This window comes from Lucilia sericata, unplaced genomic scaffold (assembly GCF_015586225.1).
Source record: "Lucilia sericata isolate MDLA Ls3-8-SP2 unplaced genomic scaffold, ASM1558622v1 Contig000431F_arrow, whole genome shotgun sequence".
Classification (NCBI taxonomy): Eukaryota; Metazoa; Arthropoda; class Insecta; order Diptera; family Calliphoridae; genus Lucilia; species Lucilia sericata.
The window spans coordinates 187131-210845 of record NW_023994446.1 but is presented as its reverse complement, the minus strand read 5'-3'; the positions used below and the strand labels follow the sequence as shown (position 1 = coordinate 210845).

The 23715-nt window shown below is 30.4% G+C and overlaps 1 protein-coding gene across 1 annotated transcript; it reads right to left on the bottom strand.

Moving 5' to 3' along the window:
- Positions 1–2719: 2719 nt before the first annotated feature.
- On the bottom strand, positions 2720–19103 carry LOC119604787 (protein distal antenna). Its single transcript, XM_037957624.1, has 2 exons — positions 17770–19103; positions 2720–5285 (listed from the first exon to the last, which is right to left on the bottom strand). Exon 2 carries the CDS (start codon positions 5230–5232, stop codon positions 3127–3129), a length of 2106 nt encoding a protein of 701 aa, XP_037813552.1. The 5' UTR covers positions 5233–5285; positions 17770–19103; the 3' UTR covers positions 2720–3126.
- Positions 19104–23715: the final 4612 nt, after the last annotated feature.

Sequence of the window (23715 nt, the reverse complement as noted above, 5' to 3'; positions counted from 1 at the left end):
TCTTTTTCATCCAAAATGTTCAGACGAATATTAGTTTCCCAGATAAACGAATTTTTGCATTTAATTAATATGGGAGGTGCCGCTCCCCTCATGGGTAGTCCGCCAATTTATTTCCCAAAATGTTAACATGGATGTTAAAGTTATTTGTGCAAAATTTTAAGATTCTAACTGTAATTGTTTCTAAGATAAACGAATTTTTGTTTTTAATTTATATGGGAGGTGCCACGCCCCCTAATGCTAGTCCGCCTACTTTTTGTCCTAAATAATCATATTGACACTAAAGTGGCTCCGACAAAATTTGAGGACTCTAAATGTTATATTATCTCAAATATACGGATTTAATATTTTCTAATATGGGCGTGGCACCTCGCCCACTTGAAATTTCAAAATAAAAAGCAGCCTATTACCTATTCCAGACATACAGGAATACGCTGTGAAAATTTCAAGAAAATCGGTTCAGCAGTTTTGTAGTCTATAACGTTCAAACATACAAACAAACACACATTCATTTTTATATATATAGAAGAAGATAAAATTTTGGCCTTAAGAAAAAAATAAAAAAATTTGGTTGTTTTTTTAATAGCTCTACTTAAGCCTACACACCATAATATTTAATAAAACGACATTTCAAAATTTTCAAATAAAATGAAAAATATTATTGTGTAGATACAAAATGTAATAAAACTTACTGAAAATACGGATGGAAATTTGAAAATCGTATGTTTTTTTTTTTAATTTTTTCAAAAATTTCAAAACGATTGGATTTTTCCATTTTATTTGAGTTTTATTTTTATTTAAACAAAGAAAAAAGCAAAAACAAATTTCAAATAAAATTTCAAATAAACAAATAAATTTTTTAGAATTGAAGTTTCATTTTATTTCAAATCTGATAGTGTAAAAACAAAATATATTTTCTATTTGAATTTTTTGATAATCATGCCGATTTTCATTTTATATTGTTTTGGCAGTATGAAATAAAAATCTAACGACTTCTCTCATAGTGTGTAGGCAGCTTTAACAGCATAACAATAATTTTTTTTTAATTTTTAATTCAAAATATTTTGACAAATAATACTTTTCATCAATGCACATATAATTATTTTACTGAGGTAAATCTGTTATTCTTGTTGTTTGCAAGGAATTTTTGGATAACAATGTCCGAATTTTCGTTATTGCTTAGCAATAGTATGGGTAATTGCAGATGGAAGAAAACGTTTTAAATTAAAACTAATTCCTTAGATCAGACAGTAGCAACATCAGTTCGGATGTAAAGAAAGTTTATAAAAAAAGACATTCTGAAATGAAAAAGTTGTCTTATACAAGTCCCCTTGATGGTAGTCAATGGTTTAATGGCCACCAAAGAGTTAATTTTCGCTTATATTTGTTTTAATATAACTATTCAGAATTTGCTCCAATTTAACCTTCCAACAGTCGTCATTAATTTCACACAGAAAAAGTGATGATTTGAACCATTGTGCACTGGTCAAGTAAGAATTAAAAAACGTGTGAGGCATATTTGACAAACCGCTTGATAGGTCACTCACCGCAACACAACATCGATTAAAAGGTTACGCAGAGCTTTCTCTGATCAAATTTAAGGATAATTTGCCAAATATGAATTTCCACTGAGAGAAAATTTAAATAGCAAGATTTACTGTCTTATTATAAAGACCGTAAAAAGAGTGAGCGATCCAATAATTAAATAAAACGTAAAAAATACAACCACATTCTACGACTTTATTTAATATCTAATTGTATAGACAAAAGCGCTAAACCCCGAGTTTTATTTCATCATTAAATTTTATTAAGTTATTAGTTTTTATATACGAAAACATTCTCTATTTACCTTCGATACAGTAGAAATAAAAACGCAAAGTATTTAGTTTTTAATTTGTTTAATTGAATATGCATTTAAAATTGTTTTGTTTTTTAATTCAAACGTCTGTATTGAATTAGATTGTTTTTAACTATTTTTCATTTTATCTCTAATTATTTGATTGAACTGATTATAAAAGTGTATGTAATTATTTATTTGGTTATTGCTAATATCGTTTACTGTAAGCTTTTCGAATGTAGTTTATTGATATTGTTGTTTTTTGAAATGTGACTATTTTAGTGATGAAAATAAAATCCTTGTATAATTATTAAATTTATTGGGTCTACTTTAGATATGGATGCGTTAAATTCTAAAATGGAAATCAAATAAAACATATTATTTTCGTAATCTGAGAAGGGAATGACATTTATCTAATAATTTTTTTGATTCGATTTTTGTTTTTGTGTTTTGTTTTAAATTCATCTTAATATAACAGTTTTTATCTAATAGAGTAAATTAATAAGGAATAATGTTAATAAATTTTTTTCATAAATCTCAATAAAAATTTATTGAAATTAAATAAAAAATTAAAATGAAATTAATATTCATTGAATGTATTATATACAGGAAGTTTTTATTTATACTTAAACATAAAATTAATTCAGATCTAATAAGCGCAATAATGATTAATATCTATGCGTCTTGTTCCTCTGTTGCAGGAAAGGAACTTTACAACGTTTTATAAATAAGTTTTTAATAAATTGGATTAATTTGGAAGAAAATGTGTATGTTCTATGGAGTTGAAGTAGAAAAATTAACCGAAAAATATATATATATATATATATATATATATATATATATGTATATATATATATATATATATATATTTATATATTAGCGACAATTAAATTAATTTAGTTTTACTTGTTACATTCATGTGTATTTTAGTTAAAATTTCTATTCGATATTTGAGAAGCTCATTTAATAATATTTATACGCATTTATTCATGGAAAGTGTTCGGAACGACATGAGTTTCTTTTTCCGAATAAATGGAACTATTACTTTCAGCGTTGATATCGTGGTCGCTAATGTATTCAGTAATATTGTTGGTACTGTTGTTGTTATCGTCTGAATCGTCTGAACGAACGATTTCATAAGGTGGAAAAAATAAGGAATTTAGTAGAGTGGCTGATGATTGATATACAGCTGGAGCGAAAGAATTTTCCATTTGATATTCATCGGCATCGATTATTACTACTTCTTTACTGGTGCATGGCTCTGGCTCAAATGCAGCCAATTTTGGTTGTTCCTATTTGCGACGACGCATCTTTGAGCGATTACTTTCTTCAGAAGAGTCATCTATTTCGATAGCAATTGATAAATTTGATGTGCTTGTGGATTCCTTTATGGTTGGTTTTGGATCGAGAACTGTTTTGACCGATGAGATAAGAAATCGCAGCTGCATTAATTGAACAGCGGTTACTCGAGGATTACTGCAGTTTTCGAGCCACTGTAAAAATTTCTCGCCATGTGTAATAGCTTCTATGTAATCGGCATCCACTTCTGCGTCTTCATATAATGCGGCGCACTTTGCACGCTCTTCTTCGTCTGTTTTATTTGAGTTATTGTTGTTATTTTGGGGACAGTCATCTGTATTGTTATGATCACTTGAATAGCTGGCATCCGACTCACTAACTGCTGAAGAAACTTGACGATTACTGTTTTCAATATTATTATTGTTAATTTTGTATAGGAGGTTGTCGAGAACATCTCTACAATCGGCTACACTGTTTCTTGTGTCAGGTTTTGCTTCTGACTGCTGAAAATCTGCCTCGCAACCTACAGGTATTGGACTAGGTGCTGGACTGTTGTGGTTTGAGACTGTTTGGTCAACGTTGCGTTCAGGGCTTTGTGCTGGTGTTGGCAGAGGGCTGAGTGGTGAACTTCTGGCTTTAGCGCTTCTAGCGGAGAGGTCTTCTGGTTTATTTGACATATCAATATTGTTTGGTGCTTCGGTATGTATTTGCTCAACTGATGAGGAACTTTGTACCGAAGGACTAGGAGCCGAGTCTTTGGTAAGTTGTGAATACAAAATATTTTCGAATCCAGTTTTTCCAACAAGTGGCCCATCAACTGTGTTGGACGATTCGACATTAACAGAAGTTGGTGGCTGATGCAATGGATTACCATGTAGAGCTACTGCAGCGGCAGCAGGAGCCAAGGAGTTAAGACTTGCCCCAAACGCTTTGCACCAATTGAACCATGCAGAGTTTTTATCATCCAGGCTACCAGATGGAGTTGAAGATGGAGTTAAGGGTGTGGGAATTATAGGAGGTGTACTAGCATGCAAACTTTGTTGCTGAGGAGTTGATGATCTAATTGGTGGACTTGTTGCACCGATAGGTGGAGGTGGTGGGTAAATATTATTCAAACCTAGCATGGCCTGTTGCGATTTAAGCCAATACAGTAATGGATCTTCGGGCATTGTTGGAAGAGGAGGCAAATTTCCACCCAATTGTGGAGGCATAAGAGAAGTACCTGGACTTTTCAATTGACCCTTTGTATTATCACTTTGGCTTAAATTAATACCAAATGATGGAGAATCGCTGGATGTTGGTGTCGATGGTTTTTGCTTGGCCCAATTCTTTACTGTAAGACCCGTTTGTCTTTCCGTAGTCTCACTGCGAGGACTTTGTATTTGTGGTTTTGGTTTCATGGTATTTGCCCGTAAGTTATTTCCAGTATTTGCTAAACCATTAAGACCAGACATGGCTGCCAAGCCGGGATTAAGTTGAGCCAATAAGTTTAAGTTTGATGTAAGCTCGTTAAAACTTATAGCTAAGGGCGATTGAGAAAGTCCCGTGAGCCCTGAAAGATGTGAAAGGCTTGATAATGGACTTATAGCAGCAATAGAGGGATCGACGGGCCGTGGAATATCTGCCCCAAATACTTTGTTCTTTGCTGTACCATTGAAAGCCCCATAATCGGGAGCCAATCCATTGAAAGTTCCAATATCACTTAAAGATTTATTACCCCCAAAATCTAGCCCAGTAAGTGGAGCTCTCTTGAATGTTGTTAATTCATCAAATTTCATTTTATTCGAAAAATTCAATGGCATCGAGTTGTCCATGCGCTGTCTTTTTTCGGGAGGTCCACCTAACAGATTCGTGTTACCATCTAATTTATCTGCTAAAGGCTCACCACCCATTTTCTCAGCTGCTGCCTGCCGAGACATAAATCTTAATTTATCTTCATTTTTACACCAGCCACGTAATGTTGATTCAGGGACTCCAATATCACGTGCCACTGAAGCCTTTGATTCGCCATCATGTATGCGCTGAATAGCATGGACTTTGTCGCTTGGAGTCAAGCTCCTTAAAGGACGCTTGCCCTTCGTGCTCATGCGGATGTTCATATGGGGGTAGCTGGAAATATCCAACCTCAGACCGTTGTCAAACAGTTTGAATTCTATAAAAAAATTAAATAAATAAAAGTTGATCAGTTAGTGCAATTACACAACCAAAATTAAATGTCTTTAGAAAAGTAAATATAAATACGTATATACATATGTATGTACTTCAAGGTATGTACATATTTATAAACTTGCTAATTGATAAAGCAAGACAAACGCTTACAGAAATGCATTACCGTGTCGCTGTGAAAAAAACTTAATTTAGATCTGGTATATTTCAGGTATTTACTAACGTATTTACAATATGTGTAAAAGTGCAGTGCGCTCTTATTCGCCAAAGTTATACATATTAAAAATACATAAGCATGTATATAACGAAATTGTATGTATGTGTATATCTATGTATAAGGGTTGATTAATATAACATTGTATATATGTATGTATATGATTCAGTTGAAAATGATACAATTCTTGTACACGCGCATCCAATAAAAATAAGACGCGTTTTTAAATATCCTTTCAATGTTTCATCGCGATTTGACGAAATACTCTACGTTCTATGTACAAATATCTTTTCGACACACAACATTCGCAAGGAGGACAGACAGTGTAAATATATTTATGTAGGTACACAATATGTATTTTTGAAATAAATACATGGATATAAACGCAAGAAACGCCCGTAAAACCCACATTTCATTTGCATAAATGTTACACAACAACATTATCAAGAACAACACAATAAGGGTTCGAAACTTTTGCGAGTGAGTAAAGACAATGGGTAACATGCTAATTGGCGCGCTTGTTTTAACTATTACCACCACCTCTGCTCCCACTCACCCTCACTAACCCCAACACCCACCCGGATTCGTTCATCTATATGCTCAACATCAAATCATCATCGTCACACTAAAATCATCACAACTGAAAACAATTTCGGCGCGCATACAAGTACATCGCGAATTCACGACGAATAAGCAACAAGCTCACACAATCGCGAACATGCCACGTGCTCCTCATTCAGTTGCATGCAATTTATCATTTATTTACCTGCAATTTTGTGCGTGAGAAGAGAGTGTATTGGGGACATTTGACAGGAAACATCCCTCTTTAAAGTCAATAAACAGGTACATGTTAGGAACCTAAATTTCACACACACACATTAGCATAGGTATGTAGGTTTATAATTCCATGGCTTTCCTGTGCAAGAGCGAATAAGAAAGTATAATTGGCTCCGCCTTCCAGTATAAAAGGGAACATGTTGAATAAACTATGTGGAAGGGGGCTGGATACACGCACAACGTTCGTAACAATGTAGAAGAACAAGTTTTGCGCATGACAACCTCTAGTTGAGGCTAACGAGTGTTTGATGCAAGTTGCATCTTTCACATAAACATTTAAGAGTATATCTGATGTCTTAAGAGAACAAGCAATAAATAACGATCTCTTAAACTTAAGTATATTACGACTTATTTCTCGTGGTCAATTACTCAGGCTATTGAAATAATTAATTAATATTATTTCTTTTTTTTAAATAATGACCAATATTGAGGGGGTGATAATATGTAACATATTTTAGAGAAAAATGATTTTCCGAATTTGTATTAATTAACACATGTAACTTCAATTGGCACAGTTATAAGTTTATATTATTATTTACTTAATTGACTCGATATTATTCATATGCATTAGTAATCATGTACACAGATGTACTATGTATACATGAATGTATACGTGTGTGTTCACACAAATGCTTTGTGGCATCCACAAAAAACTTTATTGTTGTGTTATAAAAAAGTTATAATCAAAGTGCTTTTTATATTTTTCTGTTTTTTTTTATAACTTTCACTTTCAATCTATTGTCTCTGGAATGTTAGTTTTTTATTTTTGTTAAATAGAAAATTACTACAAATGTTTGTTGCAAGTTGGTGCAATTCCTCTGTTTGCCTGTTTGTACCAAATCCTTGTGTGATTATATTAGAGTCAATGTGTTATAAATCCATACATACATACGTACATACATATGTATTGTATTTTTTTGTCGTCGTGATTTTTTCTATGTCCATATGCACATGTCTTTATGTCTGTATGTGTTATCATATATCAATGTGACTGTGTGTGCAAGATATGTTTGTTCACAGTTTGTATTTGTATTCGCTTCCATTATAATTTTATTACATTTTTATCGTTTACCAGTTAGTTAGTCACTCAATGGGAGAATATGGGGAGGGGGTGTGAAAATGAGGTACCATATCTTTTCAGCATCTCTACTAGGGCAGACCTACATACGTACACAAACATTCGCACATAGTCACACATACACTCTTTTTCACTTATTATAGAGTCTGGCAAATAAAGGTCAACAGCAGCAGTAACAATTTAATGTAAAAAATATATCCCACAAATGAAAAAAATATGTTTCAAACTTTTTTATTTTTTTTCGTCCTCTTCTTCTTTATTTTCTTTTAAGTCTGTCCGGCTGTCTGTAAGCTTTCCAAGACAAATTTTTTCCACATTTATTTATTTATTTATTTTTTCGTTTCTATTTTATTTTTTTATTTCTACTTTCGATGTATTTTTAATAGGTTTAGGTTATAGGGAGACATACGATACCAAAACTATGTTATAGACATATACCTTATACATATAAACATAATAAGAAAAAAATAAATAAATAAAAAATACACACATACATATGAATTTATTTATGTATGTATACAATGGATGCCGGTCGAGACAATGCAATAAAAATGAACTTGATGATAATACTTTGCCTTCTTATGTGCTTTGAAAGTGTGTTAGTTATACTTTAATATTGTTTATTATTATCATTTTATATGTTTGTTTGTCTGTCTATCTATTCGTCCGTCTATCTGTCTGTTTGCTTTATACATTTACACATTCGTTTTGATATTCATACACGTATGTACATCTTAGTATAAAAAGTAAAATGTAACTTTTAAGTTGTAGGTCTTGAATGAAAATTGGCTGCTCCTATTTACTTTCTCAACGAATACGCGAATCATAACAAACTGAAATAGATCAACAAATGTTTTCTAGGACACATCTATTAGTAAGTATCAGGGATGGAAAATGAGATTTTGTTTCAGTATCAAAAAATATTTCAGAGGGTACTTTTTTGGATATTAGAGTACTAAAATATTTTTTTTGCTGAAAGTTGTTAATTTTTTAAATACACCTTCACATATTTTTAAATAATTAACAATTCGACATTTTCCAAAAACCGGTTTTCGAGTAGTTCGAATAGTTGACATTTGAAAAAAACCGGTTGATATTTTTCAAATTCAGAGAAAACGGATTTTTATTATACATAAAAACATCTAGTTTAATTTGAAAAAAAATTATGACCCGAACTGATTTTTTAAAATAAACATTATTTCTTTAATGTAAAAAATTGGGAAGAATCATAATCCTAGTTTATTCTAAAGTCCCTGTTTAGTTAATTTTCATAGGCATTCCAACACTGCTATAATATTTCAGCGCCAAATTAATTATTGTAATTGGAATATAATCTTAAGATTGATAAAATTTTATCCAACAGTTATTCCAATCAATTTTACAAATAAATTAATTAGGAATTAATTAGGAAAATCAAAAAAGTTTAACCAAAGGTGCTTTAGAAAAATATACTCTAGTTTCTTGACTCGAATATTTTAAAATTTAGACAGGTATTATTATTTATTTCAAAATTTAATTGAAGTAATCTTTGAATACAAAGCAAATAAAAGTATTGGAAACCGGCTTTTAAAAAGTTAAAAACCGGGTTATTTGATATTCGAAAAAATCAACATTTAGAAAAAACCGACATTGGTAAATAGTTAAACTGAAAAATTTGATTGATAATAGAATAATAGAATAATAAATAATAGAATAATAAATAAATAATAAATAATAAATACTATTGTAAAGCTAATGAAATTACGCGTATGCTGATGTACATATTAAGTATGTTAGATAAATATAGCTAACAGAATACCTGGGACAAAATAGAGTTTAAAATATTAAGATAAAATACAAAATATAAAGAATTTCGAAAAACAGAAAAAACCATTTCGGTGAAATTTAGGTGCGGTGAGGTCTATAATAAATAATTTCAATTAATTACATTATATATTTCTATGTAAAAATATGAAAAACTTAAAATTTTCCCGAAAAATTACGACATTTGTAATCATTTTGGTGTTGTATACAAATTTGTGTATGTCATTGAAATCGTCTCCCAAGGACCTTTCATATGATACTAAATTTGCATATGGTTTATTTGTCAAAAATGTGAAAAAAATAACATAAAAACCCTAAAAAGGACCTTTTTATTCTTTGATCCAGCTCACAAAATATTGACGTCAGGACAAAAATTTTGAGAAATGGTATCTTAGAATGAACTAAATTTTCATTTTCGGTGGGAACATCAGCCATTTCCATTTTGGGGCCACCCTAATATACATAAGTGTTATTAAATTAAAATTCGATGTACATAGGTGTTCATTTGTTAAAAAATCAATAGTCATATCAAATTCTACACATGAGACCATACATAAGACCATCCATGACATGAAACAGTAATTTGCTTTAAAGTCCAAATAATTTTCACCAAAAATTTCTCTTATTATCTATGGTTGAATTCTTAATTTAAAAACATATCGTTTTATATTAGATAGAAATTGAGTCCTTCGAGCTTCTATCATTTGGAAATAATTAGTTTTAAAGTCAAATATTTTTTCAAAATTGAAATTTTTGGTAATTTTTTCATATAATATTAACAATGGAGTTTAATTAGATTAATATTCATATAATGTCAATCAAGATAAAAATTCGAAATGAGCTGCATTGTTATTTGCAAAACATACTTCTAAAAAGTGGCTTTTAAAACTAGATTTCAAAACATTCTTAGAATTTCAAATTTGAACTTTTAAAGATACTTGGACCCCCATTTTCTCATTGTCTGATTATGTTTTATCATAACGATAAATTGACATTTTACATACAAAAATAATTTTAACCGGCAGTATATCCACCTGTTAAACGATAACCGGAGGTTGAGATATTGGCCTGACAGTATCAAATAAGACTCGGGAGTATCACGGTACTTTTGAACATCAAATAGTATCAAAAAAAGTACCATCGTACCAAATTTGCCATCCCTGGTAAGTATGTAATACAAATTTACAAAAGTATACATTATGCGTTTTTATACCCTTCACCTTTAAGAGAAGGGTATATGCATACATATGTATAATATACAGAGATATTATGTATGTAAGTTTTACATTCCGTTTGTAATTTCTACAAGTACATATATATTCTGGATCTTATATATAGCGGATTCGACATATCAGACATCAGACGGATTCGATTTATCAGACATGCTTAGGAGCAGTTTCCTATTGATCAAAATCGATCAAAAAATAACTGAGATATGAGCGAAAATCTGCGTAAAAAACAACAACAATGAAATAATGCAGTTGTATTTGAGTAAAACATACTAATATGTTGTTTGAGGGTTGGTAATACAGTGATATTTGTTTGTGGGTAGGTAACACAGTTGTATTTGTTTTTGGGTAATACAGCTTAGATTTGTTTGTATGTTATGTGTGCACAGATGACTTGTTATTGTTTGCGCAAGTTTGCACTATTATTTTTGGCTATGTTTTGAAATTTATATTTTCTCTCCAAACGAATTTTTATAGTGGGCTATTCCACGTTACAATAAATTAAGTGCTTACATATTCATTAATATATAAAAAATTTCCAAAATTTTTTTCAGGATAGCAATTGATGAGGATTTTTATTAAAATTACAAAATTTTTAGTAAAATGGAAGACGGGATTATTTTGATGATCAGCATATTGATCAATATTTTCACTTCTGAATATGTTGGTAGATATATGGAAGAGTAAATGTTCATTGAGTGTCAGAATTGTGGTGAATTTTATTTATGTTTATTCAGATCAGATACATATATTAATACAGTACTGTATTGCTAAATAACTTGAAAAAATATGTGTATTGCGATATTTGCATATTGGTTAGCTCTACTTATAAAATGCACCGTACGGAATATTCTTAATTGATATATTAATTAGTAAAATATCAAAAAGTACTTAAAAGTTTGTTTACAGTCTGTTTTTATAAAAAAAACGATTACGTTTGAAATTGAAAGATTTCGTTTAAAAACGTTTGAAATAAACAAGGACATTATTGCATACGTATTTATTTTCGCATATTTTCTTTATTTTTACATTAGCATAATGGTAAGGTTAACACCAAACCATTATGGTGTTAACCCTAAAAATAAATAAAAAAATAATTTTACTAAAAAATTTCAGGTTTTCGGCCAAAATGCTACTCTTTGCGACTGTATTATACAGAATCCATACATGGGAGTAGTTAATTAAATTGAAAAAAATTATAATTATTTTTTCTTCATTAGCATTATTTTGTCTAATGGTAATGCTTCTTAATGGAACGATTTCAGTAGTAATTATTTAAAAAAAAAAATCCATTACCATTATTTAATGGATTTTAAAAATTTTCGAACATTAGTTCGAATTTCGAAATTAATTTCGAATATCCGAACATTATAATTTATTGTCATTAGTTGAAATCATGCATACCAAATTTCAGTCCATTCGGACTAGAAGAACTAGTTTTAACAGATTTAAAAATTTTTCGAACACGAGTTCGAATTTTCGATTTTTTTTTAGTTTTTATGACATAGAGATTAATTTAAAAACATAAAAAATTTTTCGAAAATAACTTCGAATTTTCGAACATACTATTGTATTGTCATCAGATGTACTTATGACTGCTAAATTTCAGCTAATTTGGGCAACGGGAACTGGTTTTAAAAGCTTTCAATCCTGTGCTCGAATCTTCGAAAAATTTTCTGAATTTTTATCAAATATAGTTTTTGACAATTATAAATACTAATTAAATTTGTTTTTGAAAATTCATTACCATTATCAAAAAAGTTATAATGAAAAAATATAATTTTCATTAAATGGTACTTAAAATATTTTTCATTAGAATTTTTTCTATAAATGGTAATGAAATTTTAATGCTTAATGAAAAATTCCCATGTATGACAGAATCGAAGGAAGATGTTGGCTATTGGCTGAAACGTATTTCGATTTATTTGGAAGATTATTTTTATAACTTTGTAGTCGTCAAAATTAATTTTTATTTTCAAATAACACTGTCCTTTTATAAACATACAAGAAGCCTTCGATAACACGTCATATGATGCTATAGATCTCGCACTTAGTAAGAAATGCGTTCCAAAGGTTTTCAGAAATTTCTTTGACTTTTGTAGAAAATGGAAAACTATATGTATGTGCCACTGGAAGCTGTCCGCAAGGAGACATATTAACGCCATAATTATGGACATTGATCATCTTAATGGCTGGAAAAACTTAATGACTTAGGTTTCCGTACATATGGTTATGCCGACGACCTTGTCATATCTATCACAGGTTTTGACGATGTAACGATATCGGAAAGGATGCAGCAGGCAATTAACATAACAGCCAAGTGTTGTTAAGAAAGAGGGCCAACAATTAACCCTTCAAAAACCATTCTCGTACCAATTACTATAAGTATGTATATATCTGAGACTTATTGAACCAACTATAAATGGGTCTATTAATAAGTTCTCTGATGAAGTCAAATACTTAGGGATCATTCTCGATAAAACCCTAAATCCAGTACGATCAATAGAGCCATTACAACATTATATGCCTGCCAAAGGCTTTTTTTGAGTACATAGGGTGTAAAACCGAAAATGATCTCATGGACATTTAATATCATAATAAAGCCGATTTTGGCTTATGCTGCCTTAGTCTCAGGCTGGCTTCTCTGTACAAAATTTATCGTCTCTGTGTATCTATAACGGGGCTATTTTCCACATTCCACCTTTGCATATTCTTATGAGGCCTGAAAATCGGCAATTCGCCTACCGGAAATCGCTAACTCGAAAACTGGTGACTTGGAAGGGCCTATAACCATATTCAAATTATTTATCAACAACCCATATATTCGCGTTCATGATTGTGCATCACCAACATCGGTTTATGGCCGCTCCTTTGAGGTTATGATACCTGACAGCAACCGTAACTTTATTAAAGGGTTCTTGGACTCTAAGCGGGATATTGGACGCAAAAAATGTTTTTTTGTGAACATTTTGGGGAAAAATAACCCTATTGCTAGGAGCATGGTACCTCCCATATGAATTAAATACAACAAATTTTACATCCGGAAATGCCAAAGTTCAAATGTTATACAAAGTTCGAACTTTGACATCGAGATAAAGATTTGGGTAATAAATTTTCGGATTAGCAATAGGGTGCATGGCACCTCCAATATTAATTAAATACAAAAATTCGTATATCTGGGAAATTATTACAGATAGAAATCTTAAATGTTTCACGGGCAACATTAAAGTCCATATGAACATATGAATTGGTGAGCTTACAATAATGGGAGTTGCAACTCCCATATGTACATGTATTTTCCCAGCAGAAGACAGTGATTTCCACTAACGTCTAACCACCTGGTTGGCTCTAATTCGTCCTTCGTGACGGAAGTACTCTTTGTAAGTGAGAGTAAAGATAATCGTCACTTTAGTGTCCCCTTTGTAAGCGAGATGTGGGCACTTGAAAAACAAACTTGTGTTTTTTGTCTGTCTCTTCGTAATGTATGTATGTGGTGATGATTGTCTTCCTCGTAGGATAAGCACATGTTAAAATAGCTAGTCCTTTGTTCAAAAGAAAGCTTAGACAATTTCCTTTAAGGGCTTTATAGTCCCACAATGGGATGCGATTGGGATATCTATCAAAAAAAATATTTTTTAACTTAAGAATAAGATGTTTTCCAATATTTGCTTCTTCATTTTCCCCTATTTTTTTCAAAATGGACGTTTTGTTGTACTTTTTTGCTCAAATGAAATCTTAGACCATTTCCTTTAAAAGCTCTCATCCAAATCGGAAGACATCGACTTTAAAAGTTGGGTCACTTGACACGAAATTACCCATATAAAAATATATAAAAAATAAGTAAATAAAATCGTCAAGGGTTTTTTATTTATATTGTTTTTAGGATAGCGAAGCACACACTAGCTAGTAATTAATATATGCTTATAATTGATGGATATAATTGTACATAGTCGGAGAATTCATTAAATCAGACTACGGCTAATTAATGTATTTTGTAGTGCTTTTACTTTATTAAAAATTTAAAAATAACTACGCAATCTTTAAATCTATGTTAGATTTTAATAAAATTTTGGTGGGCATATTTCTAAAAATACATGGCTTGTGTCCACCAATTTGTTTAAAATGTTATTCATAATTATTACCTTATAATCTATTTGTAGTTATGGATAGACAAACATTATGGATAGACATTTCACAGCTTATTAATTAAGCAAAAATAATGACTCATTATCGATTTAAAATATATTAAGATTTTAAAAGATCAGTGCAATGGGTAAATAATGCACTGTAGCACGAAAGTAAGTAATAATATGCAAAAATAATATTTTCTTGAAATTATAATAGCAGCAGAATATTTCGCTTAGCGTTCATGATATGAATGGTGATATTTATAACCCCAAAGACGCCAACTCATATTTAGCTACTTAAAACCCTAATAATTCTGAACCTGATAAAATTGAGTAAAAGTAAGTTTATTTACCCTGAAATCATACTGCAAAATATGGTGAAAATTTGTTCATATTTGATCCTGTTCGATTGGCTTCAGAAATCTTACACTTCTTAATTGACTGTAAAACCCTGATAATTCTGAACCTGATAAAATTTAGAAGAAGTAAGTTTAATTACCCTGAAATCATACTGCAACCCTGTTAGGTTCACATTAGAAATCTTACACTTCTTAATTGACTATAAATATCAGTATCGGAAAGAATTTTATTTGTTATCGTTAGTAAACAAAATAAGTCTGTCAAAATTAATCTATATTCATCCAGAAGAAAATTGAAATATTAGGGTTTTAGTTACCACACATTCATCGTCAAATATTTTATTTACGTATCCTTATTATATTTTATACTAGCTATAACACTGGGTATAGCTTTGCTACCCTAAAAGCAATATGTATAAATAAAAAACCCACTTAACGATTTTGAAGATTCTAACTACAATAGTTTTCCAGATTTGGAATATGTTACATATGAGAGATGTCAAGAAAATTATTGCAAGTTCGCCTGTTTCTATCTATCGCCAAATTCTATCTATCTATGAAAAATTTGAAGAATATAAGAGTTTCCAATATACACGAAATTTTGTAATTAATTCATATATGTGGTCCCAAGCCACCCATTGAAAGTCCGCCCGTTATTCTCTAAATGTTCCAATGAATGTCAAAGTTCTTCATGTAAAATTTTAAGATTCTAGCTCTAATAGTTTCTCAGTGGGGGCTTCAAGCTCCCCAGATGTAAGCCCGCACTTTTTCCCCAAAACGTTCAGATGAATATTAAAATAATTTGTGCAAAATTTTAAGAATCAAGTTCTATTAATTTCCCAGATAAACGAAATTTTATATTTAATTCATATGGGAGGTGCAAAGTTCCCCTTTGAAAGTCCGCCCTTTGTACTCTAAATGTTCATATGAATGTCAAAAGTCTTCAAGTAAAATTTGAAGATTCTAGCTCTAATAGTTTCTCAAATATACGAATTTTTCTATTAAATTCATATGGGGGCTTCAAGCCCCCCTAGATGAAAGTCCGCTTTTTTCTTCCAAAATGTTCAGATGAATATTTAAGTTCTTCGTGCAAAATTTGAAGAATTTAGTTCCATTAGTTTCCCAGATAAACGAATTTTTGTATTTAATTAATATGGAAGGTGCCGCTCCCCTCATGGATAGTCCGCCAATTGATTACCCAAAATGTTTAAATGGATGTTAAAGTTATTCGTACTAAATTTTAAGATTCTAACTGTAATAGTTTCCAAGATAAACGAATTTTTTATGGGAAGTGCCACGCCCCCTAATTCTAGTCCGACTACTTTTTGTCCTAAATAATCATATTGACACTAAAGTGGCTCCGACAAAATTTGAGGACTCTAACTGTTATATTATCTGAAATATACGCATTTTATATTTTTTTATTATGGGCCTGGTACCCCGCCCACTTTAAATTTCAAAATAAAAAGTTGCCTATTACCTATTCCAGACATGCAGACATACGCTGTGAAAATTTGAAGAAAATCGGTTCAGCCGTTTAGTAGTCTATAACGTTCAAACATACAAACAAACACACATTTATTTTTATATACATATATAGATTTTATATACATAATAATATAGTGATAGGTATGAATCATCTGAGGTAATTTTCAATGAATTTAATAAATAGTAAGTTTGTATTAATAGGTTAATTGATGGAAATTATTCGCTTGATTCGTTATTTGAAATTTGGCAATTTTCATTTATTCGACATTTATTGACAAAAATTTATCGATTAACCAATCGACGGTTTAAGTGTTAAAGATAATTAAAATTTTATTTGTGCATACAATTTTTTAAAAAGCAATCATTTTTCGAAATTTTTAATTTTATTTAAATTTTATTTATATATTTTTTTCTAAAAACAAAATTCAGAATCATATAAAAAAAATCTATCTTTATTTATTTTTTTTTTTAAATTTTAATATTATTTGTCTACATTGGTTTTTTAGTCTTCTTCAAAAATTTAGATTGCGATTCCTACTAGTCTCCGAGATATGACCAAAAATTTCCATGTATCTTTAAAAAAATGTATTAAATTTATATAATTTAATTTATAGTGTTCAATTTTATAAATTTTGTTGAGTTGAAAAATAAAAAAAATATGAAATAAAGAAGATTTTTAAAATTTAGGCTCTTTTTTGTAAATGTACGTGGACATTTTTGGTCATATCACGAAGACTAGTAGAAATCCCAATCTAAATTTTTAAGGACGGTTAGAAAACCAATGTGGCCACATAATATAAAAATTTAAAAAAAAATAAAGATAGATTTTTTCTTTTATATGACTCTGAATTTTGTTTTTTGAAAGAAATGTGTAAAAAAATGGGCAATAGCACCAATATTTTGTTACAAACGTCAGCACAAACGCATAATGCCCTCCCCGGAAGGGGTAGAATTAGAACAAAATACAAAATGAAATGTGGTCACATGAATATGGATACAATTTGCCATATGAATTTTTAATTTTCTGCAATTTTCCAAATTTTTTTTTGTTATTCAAAATATGTTTCTTCACAATGTTTATTATTATTTTTATTTTTTTTTTTTTTTTGAAGTGAAATATCTTAAATTCACAATATGTATTTTTATTTTCAACGTAGAAGATTCAATTCAATTCAAAAATATTGGTGAAGACAAATCTGAATCTAACGTTGGTAAGTGGAGAGTTTAACTTATGCTTTCGAATTGAGAACTGAATAACATTTTGTGCAATATGAGTAAACATAAAATGACTAATTAGATTAAAGTAACAATAACGAACCACTGAAACTGGCTTACCTTTAATTTAACGAATTCCTTGAAAAATTATTTAAATCTGTTGACGATGTTCGCTAACTTATAAATGGTTGTATGTCAATTAAATTTAATTAATGTAATATATGTTGATATAAACACAACACACACGAAAATGTTCAAATGTTTAAGTCAACGGAAATGTTTATTTTTATGTTTGTACACATATATTTACTTCTTTATTTTGTTATAATTATTATTATTTTTGGGTTTAGATGACTAAATAAACAGGAGAAACGAAATGAATAAAGTCAGCTGTATTTTCAATTATGTTTTTAATGAAAAGATTCGGCTTAAAACAATTTTATTTAATTATACAGAATTGTTGTTGTTTTAATGCAGCTTTTTGGTGGACGTGCACTGAAATCAGGAACATTAGGTGTTGTCTATAAGCTGTCACCAAGAAAATGTTTTTGTTCTTTTGGAGTTTTTCTTTTTTAGATTGGCGACATGTCTTTTTAATTACCAAAAATTTAAATTTTATGTCAATGTTAATGATAATAATTAATTTAAATGAGTTGTATTTTTAATTTTGTTCATTTTATATTTCACAAATAATGAGAAAGGGGAGCGCATGAGAGGAATCGTGCATTTAATAATTTTAAAATGTATTTTTATTGGAAGCACTAATATTTTCTTTGTTTTGAACTTAATGTCATCACTGATCAAATATGTGACAGTTTTATATATATATATATATATGTACGTATATAATTCACTTTAATTGCACTGGATTGATATTTAATTATTTTTGGCACTTTATATTATTGTTGACAATTGATTTGCGTTTAATTTAGTCGTCATAAATTTAATTGTTGTTTGTAAAATTGCTTGTTTGTTCAAATTTAAATCCGCTGCTGCGACACTCTGTGTTGACTCGTTCGAGTGCGAAAAGGATGTGACTGTGTTTTGTTCAAGTAGTGACAGCGAACCTACAGACTTCGCGCTCGGCGACAAACTATCGCGAGTATTGTAAGCGAATATTGAATTTGAACGGCGAAAGGATTTATTTCCACACACACACTTACAAATTTTGCATGTGTCTATTTACTTGACGTGTGTATGTGCTAACTAGGTAGGTATGTTGCGTAGATATGGAACCGTATAGCGTAAATGGTGGTTGTTGTTGTTGCGGTTGTATTCCTCTATCGGTCAATTGTACTGACCGTGGTTTGTTGTCGTGTTGTTGCAAACTACCCGCCGTTTTCGGTGACAGTCAAAAGTACAATGATTAACGGCGAAAATGAAATGAATGAAGACGGCGACGATGACGAGTACGAACACGTCTACGAAAATGACAACGACAAAATTGACGGTGGCATCGCTATTCTGCCAACAACGAACGACGTCGTTGGAAGGAGAAACATTACACACATTCAAATACGTACAATGGTAATGGAGAAAGAAGAATAAATGTCGTTGATAAGTGAGTGAATAGAATTTCGCAACCATTTTTGCCTGCCTGCCTGCCAGCCAGAGATAAATGTTTTTTTAAGTTGCTGTTGTTGTTATTTTTTCGTCGACCGTTTCGCGCAGCACCACACACGCACTCATACATCCTGTGAAAGTACAACCAAACCACTGTCAGTTAGTTGACTTCATTCCGTCAACCAATTTACTCAGGCCTACGAAGATTCTTATAATAACAATGTGTTTTGCCATAGACGCTCTTGTACTAGTTTTTGTAACATGACCACTTTTTCTGGATCTACATACATACAATTGTATGTACGTATGTATGTCTATCTACACATGAATATGGTGGTATAGGTAAAGTTGGTGTGTGTTGTATGCTACGTCGACGTAGCATCGTTAAAGCTGAGGACACACACACACAAATCCATATACATACATATATATATATATATATATATAAAATTTACTTGGCCATTGCCAGAGAGATCTGTAAGATGTTTCTATAAACCCTCATGGTGTTTTGTGCGGTGTTGGAATTTTCGGCTCTTTTCTGCGTGCCAACTAGTATCCATCCAACAACAACAGTAAACACAATGAAAACTTTTTTGCCACACGTCATACCAAATATTGCAAGGTAAAGACGATGAGAAAGAACATGACATACGACTTAAGAGTTTGTTCTATTTTCAAGATAAAGACGTACCAAGATACATTTAGTCAGTCAGCCAGCCTGCTAGCTAGCCAACCAACTAACTGATGGTATTGGTAAATGTGAATTCGCAACATGATGTCTTTAATCAATTGAGCCAAATGAACACAACTGCAACTACAAAAACAGCGAAATGTATAGTTATGATGAATGCTAGTATGACATTGAAGAATGTTTGATTGCAACATATCGTATAACATCAATCAACTCATTCAATATGTAATACATGCTTGCATACATTAGTATATTACAACAAATCCTTGAGACTTTCAAACATATACTTATGCACATGTTTGATATACATGATTAAGTTTTATGTTGGATCGAACAATTTTCACTATCCAAACGGGATGTTCGTCGTTGGTAGTTGCATCAACAAATATATACAAACAAAAATGTTTTTATTATTTGCACACATGATTTTATTTGTGTGTGCGTGTGAACAATACTGATGCATCTAGTAATCTCACATTTGACACGTTCTATGCGAGAATCAACTGATTTTTGTATTTCAGGGATATAAATTGCATTTCATTGATTTCATAGAAAATAAAATTAGACATAAACACAAACAAATACAAATAACGAATTTGTTGGTTGCATGTACATAGTTGTTTAGAAGTATGATTGGTAAGAATATCTTAATTCGTTATGCCTACAATTTGGGACCATTAAAGATGTTCTGCTCAAGCTGTGTGCGATAGCATTATTGCTAAAAATCTTACCGTTTCTAAGAAAATTCTGCTAATCTGAAGATGTTTAAGAAAAACAATAAAATCCTACCATTAAAAAAAAACAAAGAAACCCTAAGATCACTACAACAACATTTTAGATTGCAAGTATGTTTTCATATGCAATAAATATGTATGTATATAACTATATCACTGGGTTTTGTAATAATGCCTTTTTTAAACCCTTAAAAGAGTGGGGATGAATTGTTCGCATGTGTGTGTGTTTGTGTATTAAATTGCTACCACAAGTTGTATGTTCTTGTGAGAAGCATCTATTGTTAGTAAGTCCTTTTCTGTCTCAACTTTTCTAGAACCTGCCTTGATTGTGTGTTGGCTAAAGTTTTGTCCATCCCGAAGAAATTGCAAGTAATTAAGCCTTTCTAAGATACACAGCATGTTATGTGAATAAATCTACATACACACATACGTATTACATAAACAATATGCATATTAAGGTAATAACATTTTGCAACAATAAATAGTTACATATGTATCTATTATAAATTCCGTTATCAAAAGATCGGGGTTTTTGAACTGAGTATTAGAAAATATGTATGTTTCATATTAAAATCTTTCATATACATATGTACATACGTACACAGTTTTGTATAAAAAATGGTTATTATTTTTGGTGTGCGAGTAACTTTTTGTTGTAAAGGTCAAATCTAAAACCCAAGATTTCACGATCACTAGCTTTAATATTTTGGATATGGTTTTAAAGTTTTTGCATTTGACATCATATTTTTATAACCTATACCACTATTGTGGGGAGGGCCCATATTTAATCCTAGCCCTTATATAAAACATCTTTCAAAAAATCAATTTTTATCAAGATATTATTTTATATAAGTATATCGGAATTAAGGTTAAATTAAACATAAATGATTTATTTTAACAAAAATCACATTGTAAATTTACTCATAACTGGTGTTAGGTATCATATAGTTTTCGGTTTGGTATTTGAAACTCTGTAATTTTGAAATATTCGAACAAAGAAAAAAGTGGAAAAATTTATCTCTTACATATCTGCTATACCTATTTTTATTTTTATGGAATAACTGACAACCTTTAAGTATTTTGTGACTAGTCTCTGAAATAACCTAAATACAAATCTCAATATTGAATTTCAATTGACGGTTGCATTTAGTCAAATTTAAACACTTGAAGTAATATTTCATCCTTACACAAGCCTAGGAACTATTCGACTATGAAACCTATGCTATACGAACAACGATTTTTGCCGGTCCAATATTGGACACTTAAATTGATAGTAGCAGCAAACATTTTTGTAGAAATTTGTTATTCTTGGGAATTGGGAGTAGTTGATTGGTACTTTTTATTTGCATTAGTTTTTAAGTAATTGTTAATATATTGTTATTTTAGCCGCAAGACCGTCTAAGTCCAGAAAAAATATTGGAAACATTTTGAATTATTCATAAAGAAAGAAATGAAGGAAAAAATATGTATGTATTTAGAGGTTTAGTTATTTTTTATATACATTTTATAGTCTTTATTTTTTAGTCTTTCTCACAACACTCTAACAATGGATTCCTGTCACAAAAAAAAAAAAATATAAAAATTGCTAATTAACCATCGGACACAGATAGCCCTTTCCAAAAATATATGTACACATATTTCATTCCATGAGCAAACAAAAAAGAGTATTAATTTGTGATATTACAAAATATTGTCACCTGAAATGCAAAAGGACATAACAACTCTTTTTAAAATATTACAGGAGAGACAAAAAACTAAATAATATGGAAACTATTGTTGTTATAAACTTTTTCTCAGACGTCAGACGTTGTTTATTCTATTGCTTTTTAGGACTTTCTGACTTGTGGCTATTTTGTTGTTACGCCCATTGATGAACTTCATATTAATAAAATCGGTGTTTTGACAACATAGTTCCAAAAATTTGCGACATTTTGATGCGGTGAACCATTTTCAATCAATATATAATAATTATGGAAAAATTATATAAAATAAATTTCCATAGTTTAGGTTTCATAGTCCTATTCAAAAGAGTTATGACCTTAATTATTGTACATACACACATATATTAAAATATATACACTTCGATAATGGTTATATACATATGTGCACATAGGATAAGTTAACAACAACTGGTCCGGCATAGTCTTATTCTGACATATACATTTAAGTGTATATGTATGTCTATATAATTACATATACATATGTTAAAATAACTTCATTAAGATTTCCGTGATTACTTTTTCCTAAATAAAATTTCCTCACAGATTTTAAATAAAATTTGATTTTTATATTTTCTGAAAGTCCTTGGCTAAAGAAAAAATATATACGAAAATAACATACATATTTATCTATTACAATTTCCGAATTATAGTCACTTAAAATTTCAACAAAAATTTCAATCATGATAACATAATATCGTTTCTGGATAAAAAAATGTATTGAATTTGAAAGTTCAAAAAATTTTAGATTTTTGGGGAAAAATAAAACTGTCTACACTGTTACGAATTCGACCTATTTTTGATAAAAATTTAACTTTGGACCCACACTGTGATCAGAAATCAAAAAGAAGTTTTGGAAACCTTCATATGTTCCTTAGTTATTCTTAAAAATATTTGCCATTCAAAATTAAAAAGAATTCCAAAATCAGATCCTAAGAAATACTTCAATGCCATTATCGGAATGCTGCGCTATCTTTTTCTAGAGTCTTTGGCGAGAATCGAACCGATGAACTCCGTACTGACAGACTAGAACACTAATTACCTGTGCCTCCGGTAGGTTGGTTGGTATATTGCCATTTTATCCATAATTAATTTGTTTTCAGTTGGAAGTACAAATACTTTTTCGAGTTGTCCTAAACCAAATGTGCATAAGTACCCATATGTATAAATATATACATACATATAAAATCCAAAAAGCCCTAAGTTTTTAATTGATTATGATGCACCCTATCAAAATACACGAGCCTACTAAATTTTACAATCATACAATTAAAACCAACGCCCCTATCAACGAAATTCGAAAAGATTATATTCTAAAATGGCCTTCAGTTATCCTGTTGAGAACTGCTGATTTTTTCAG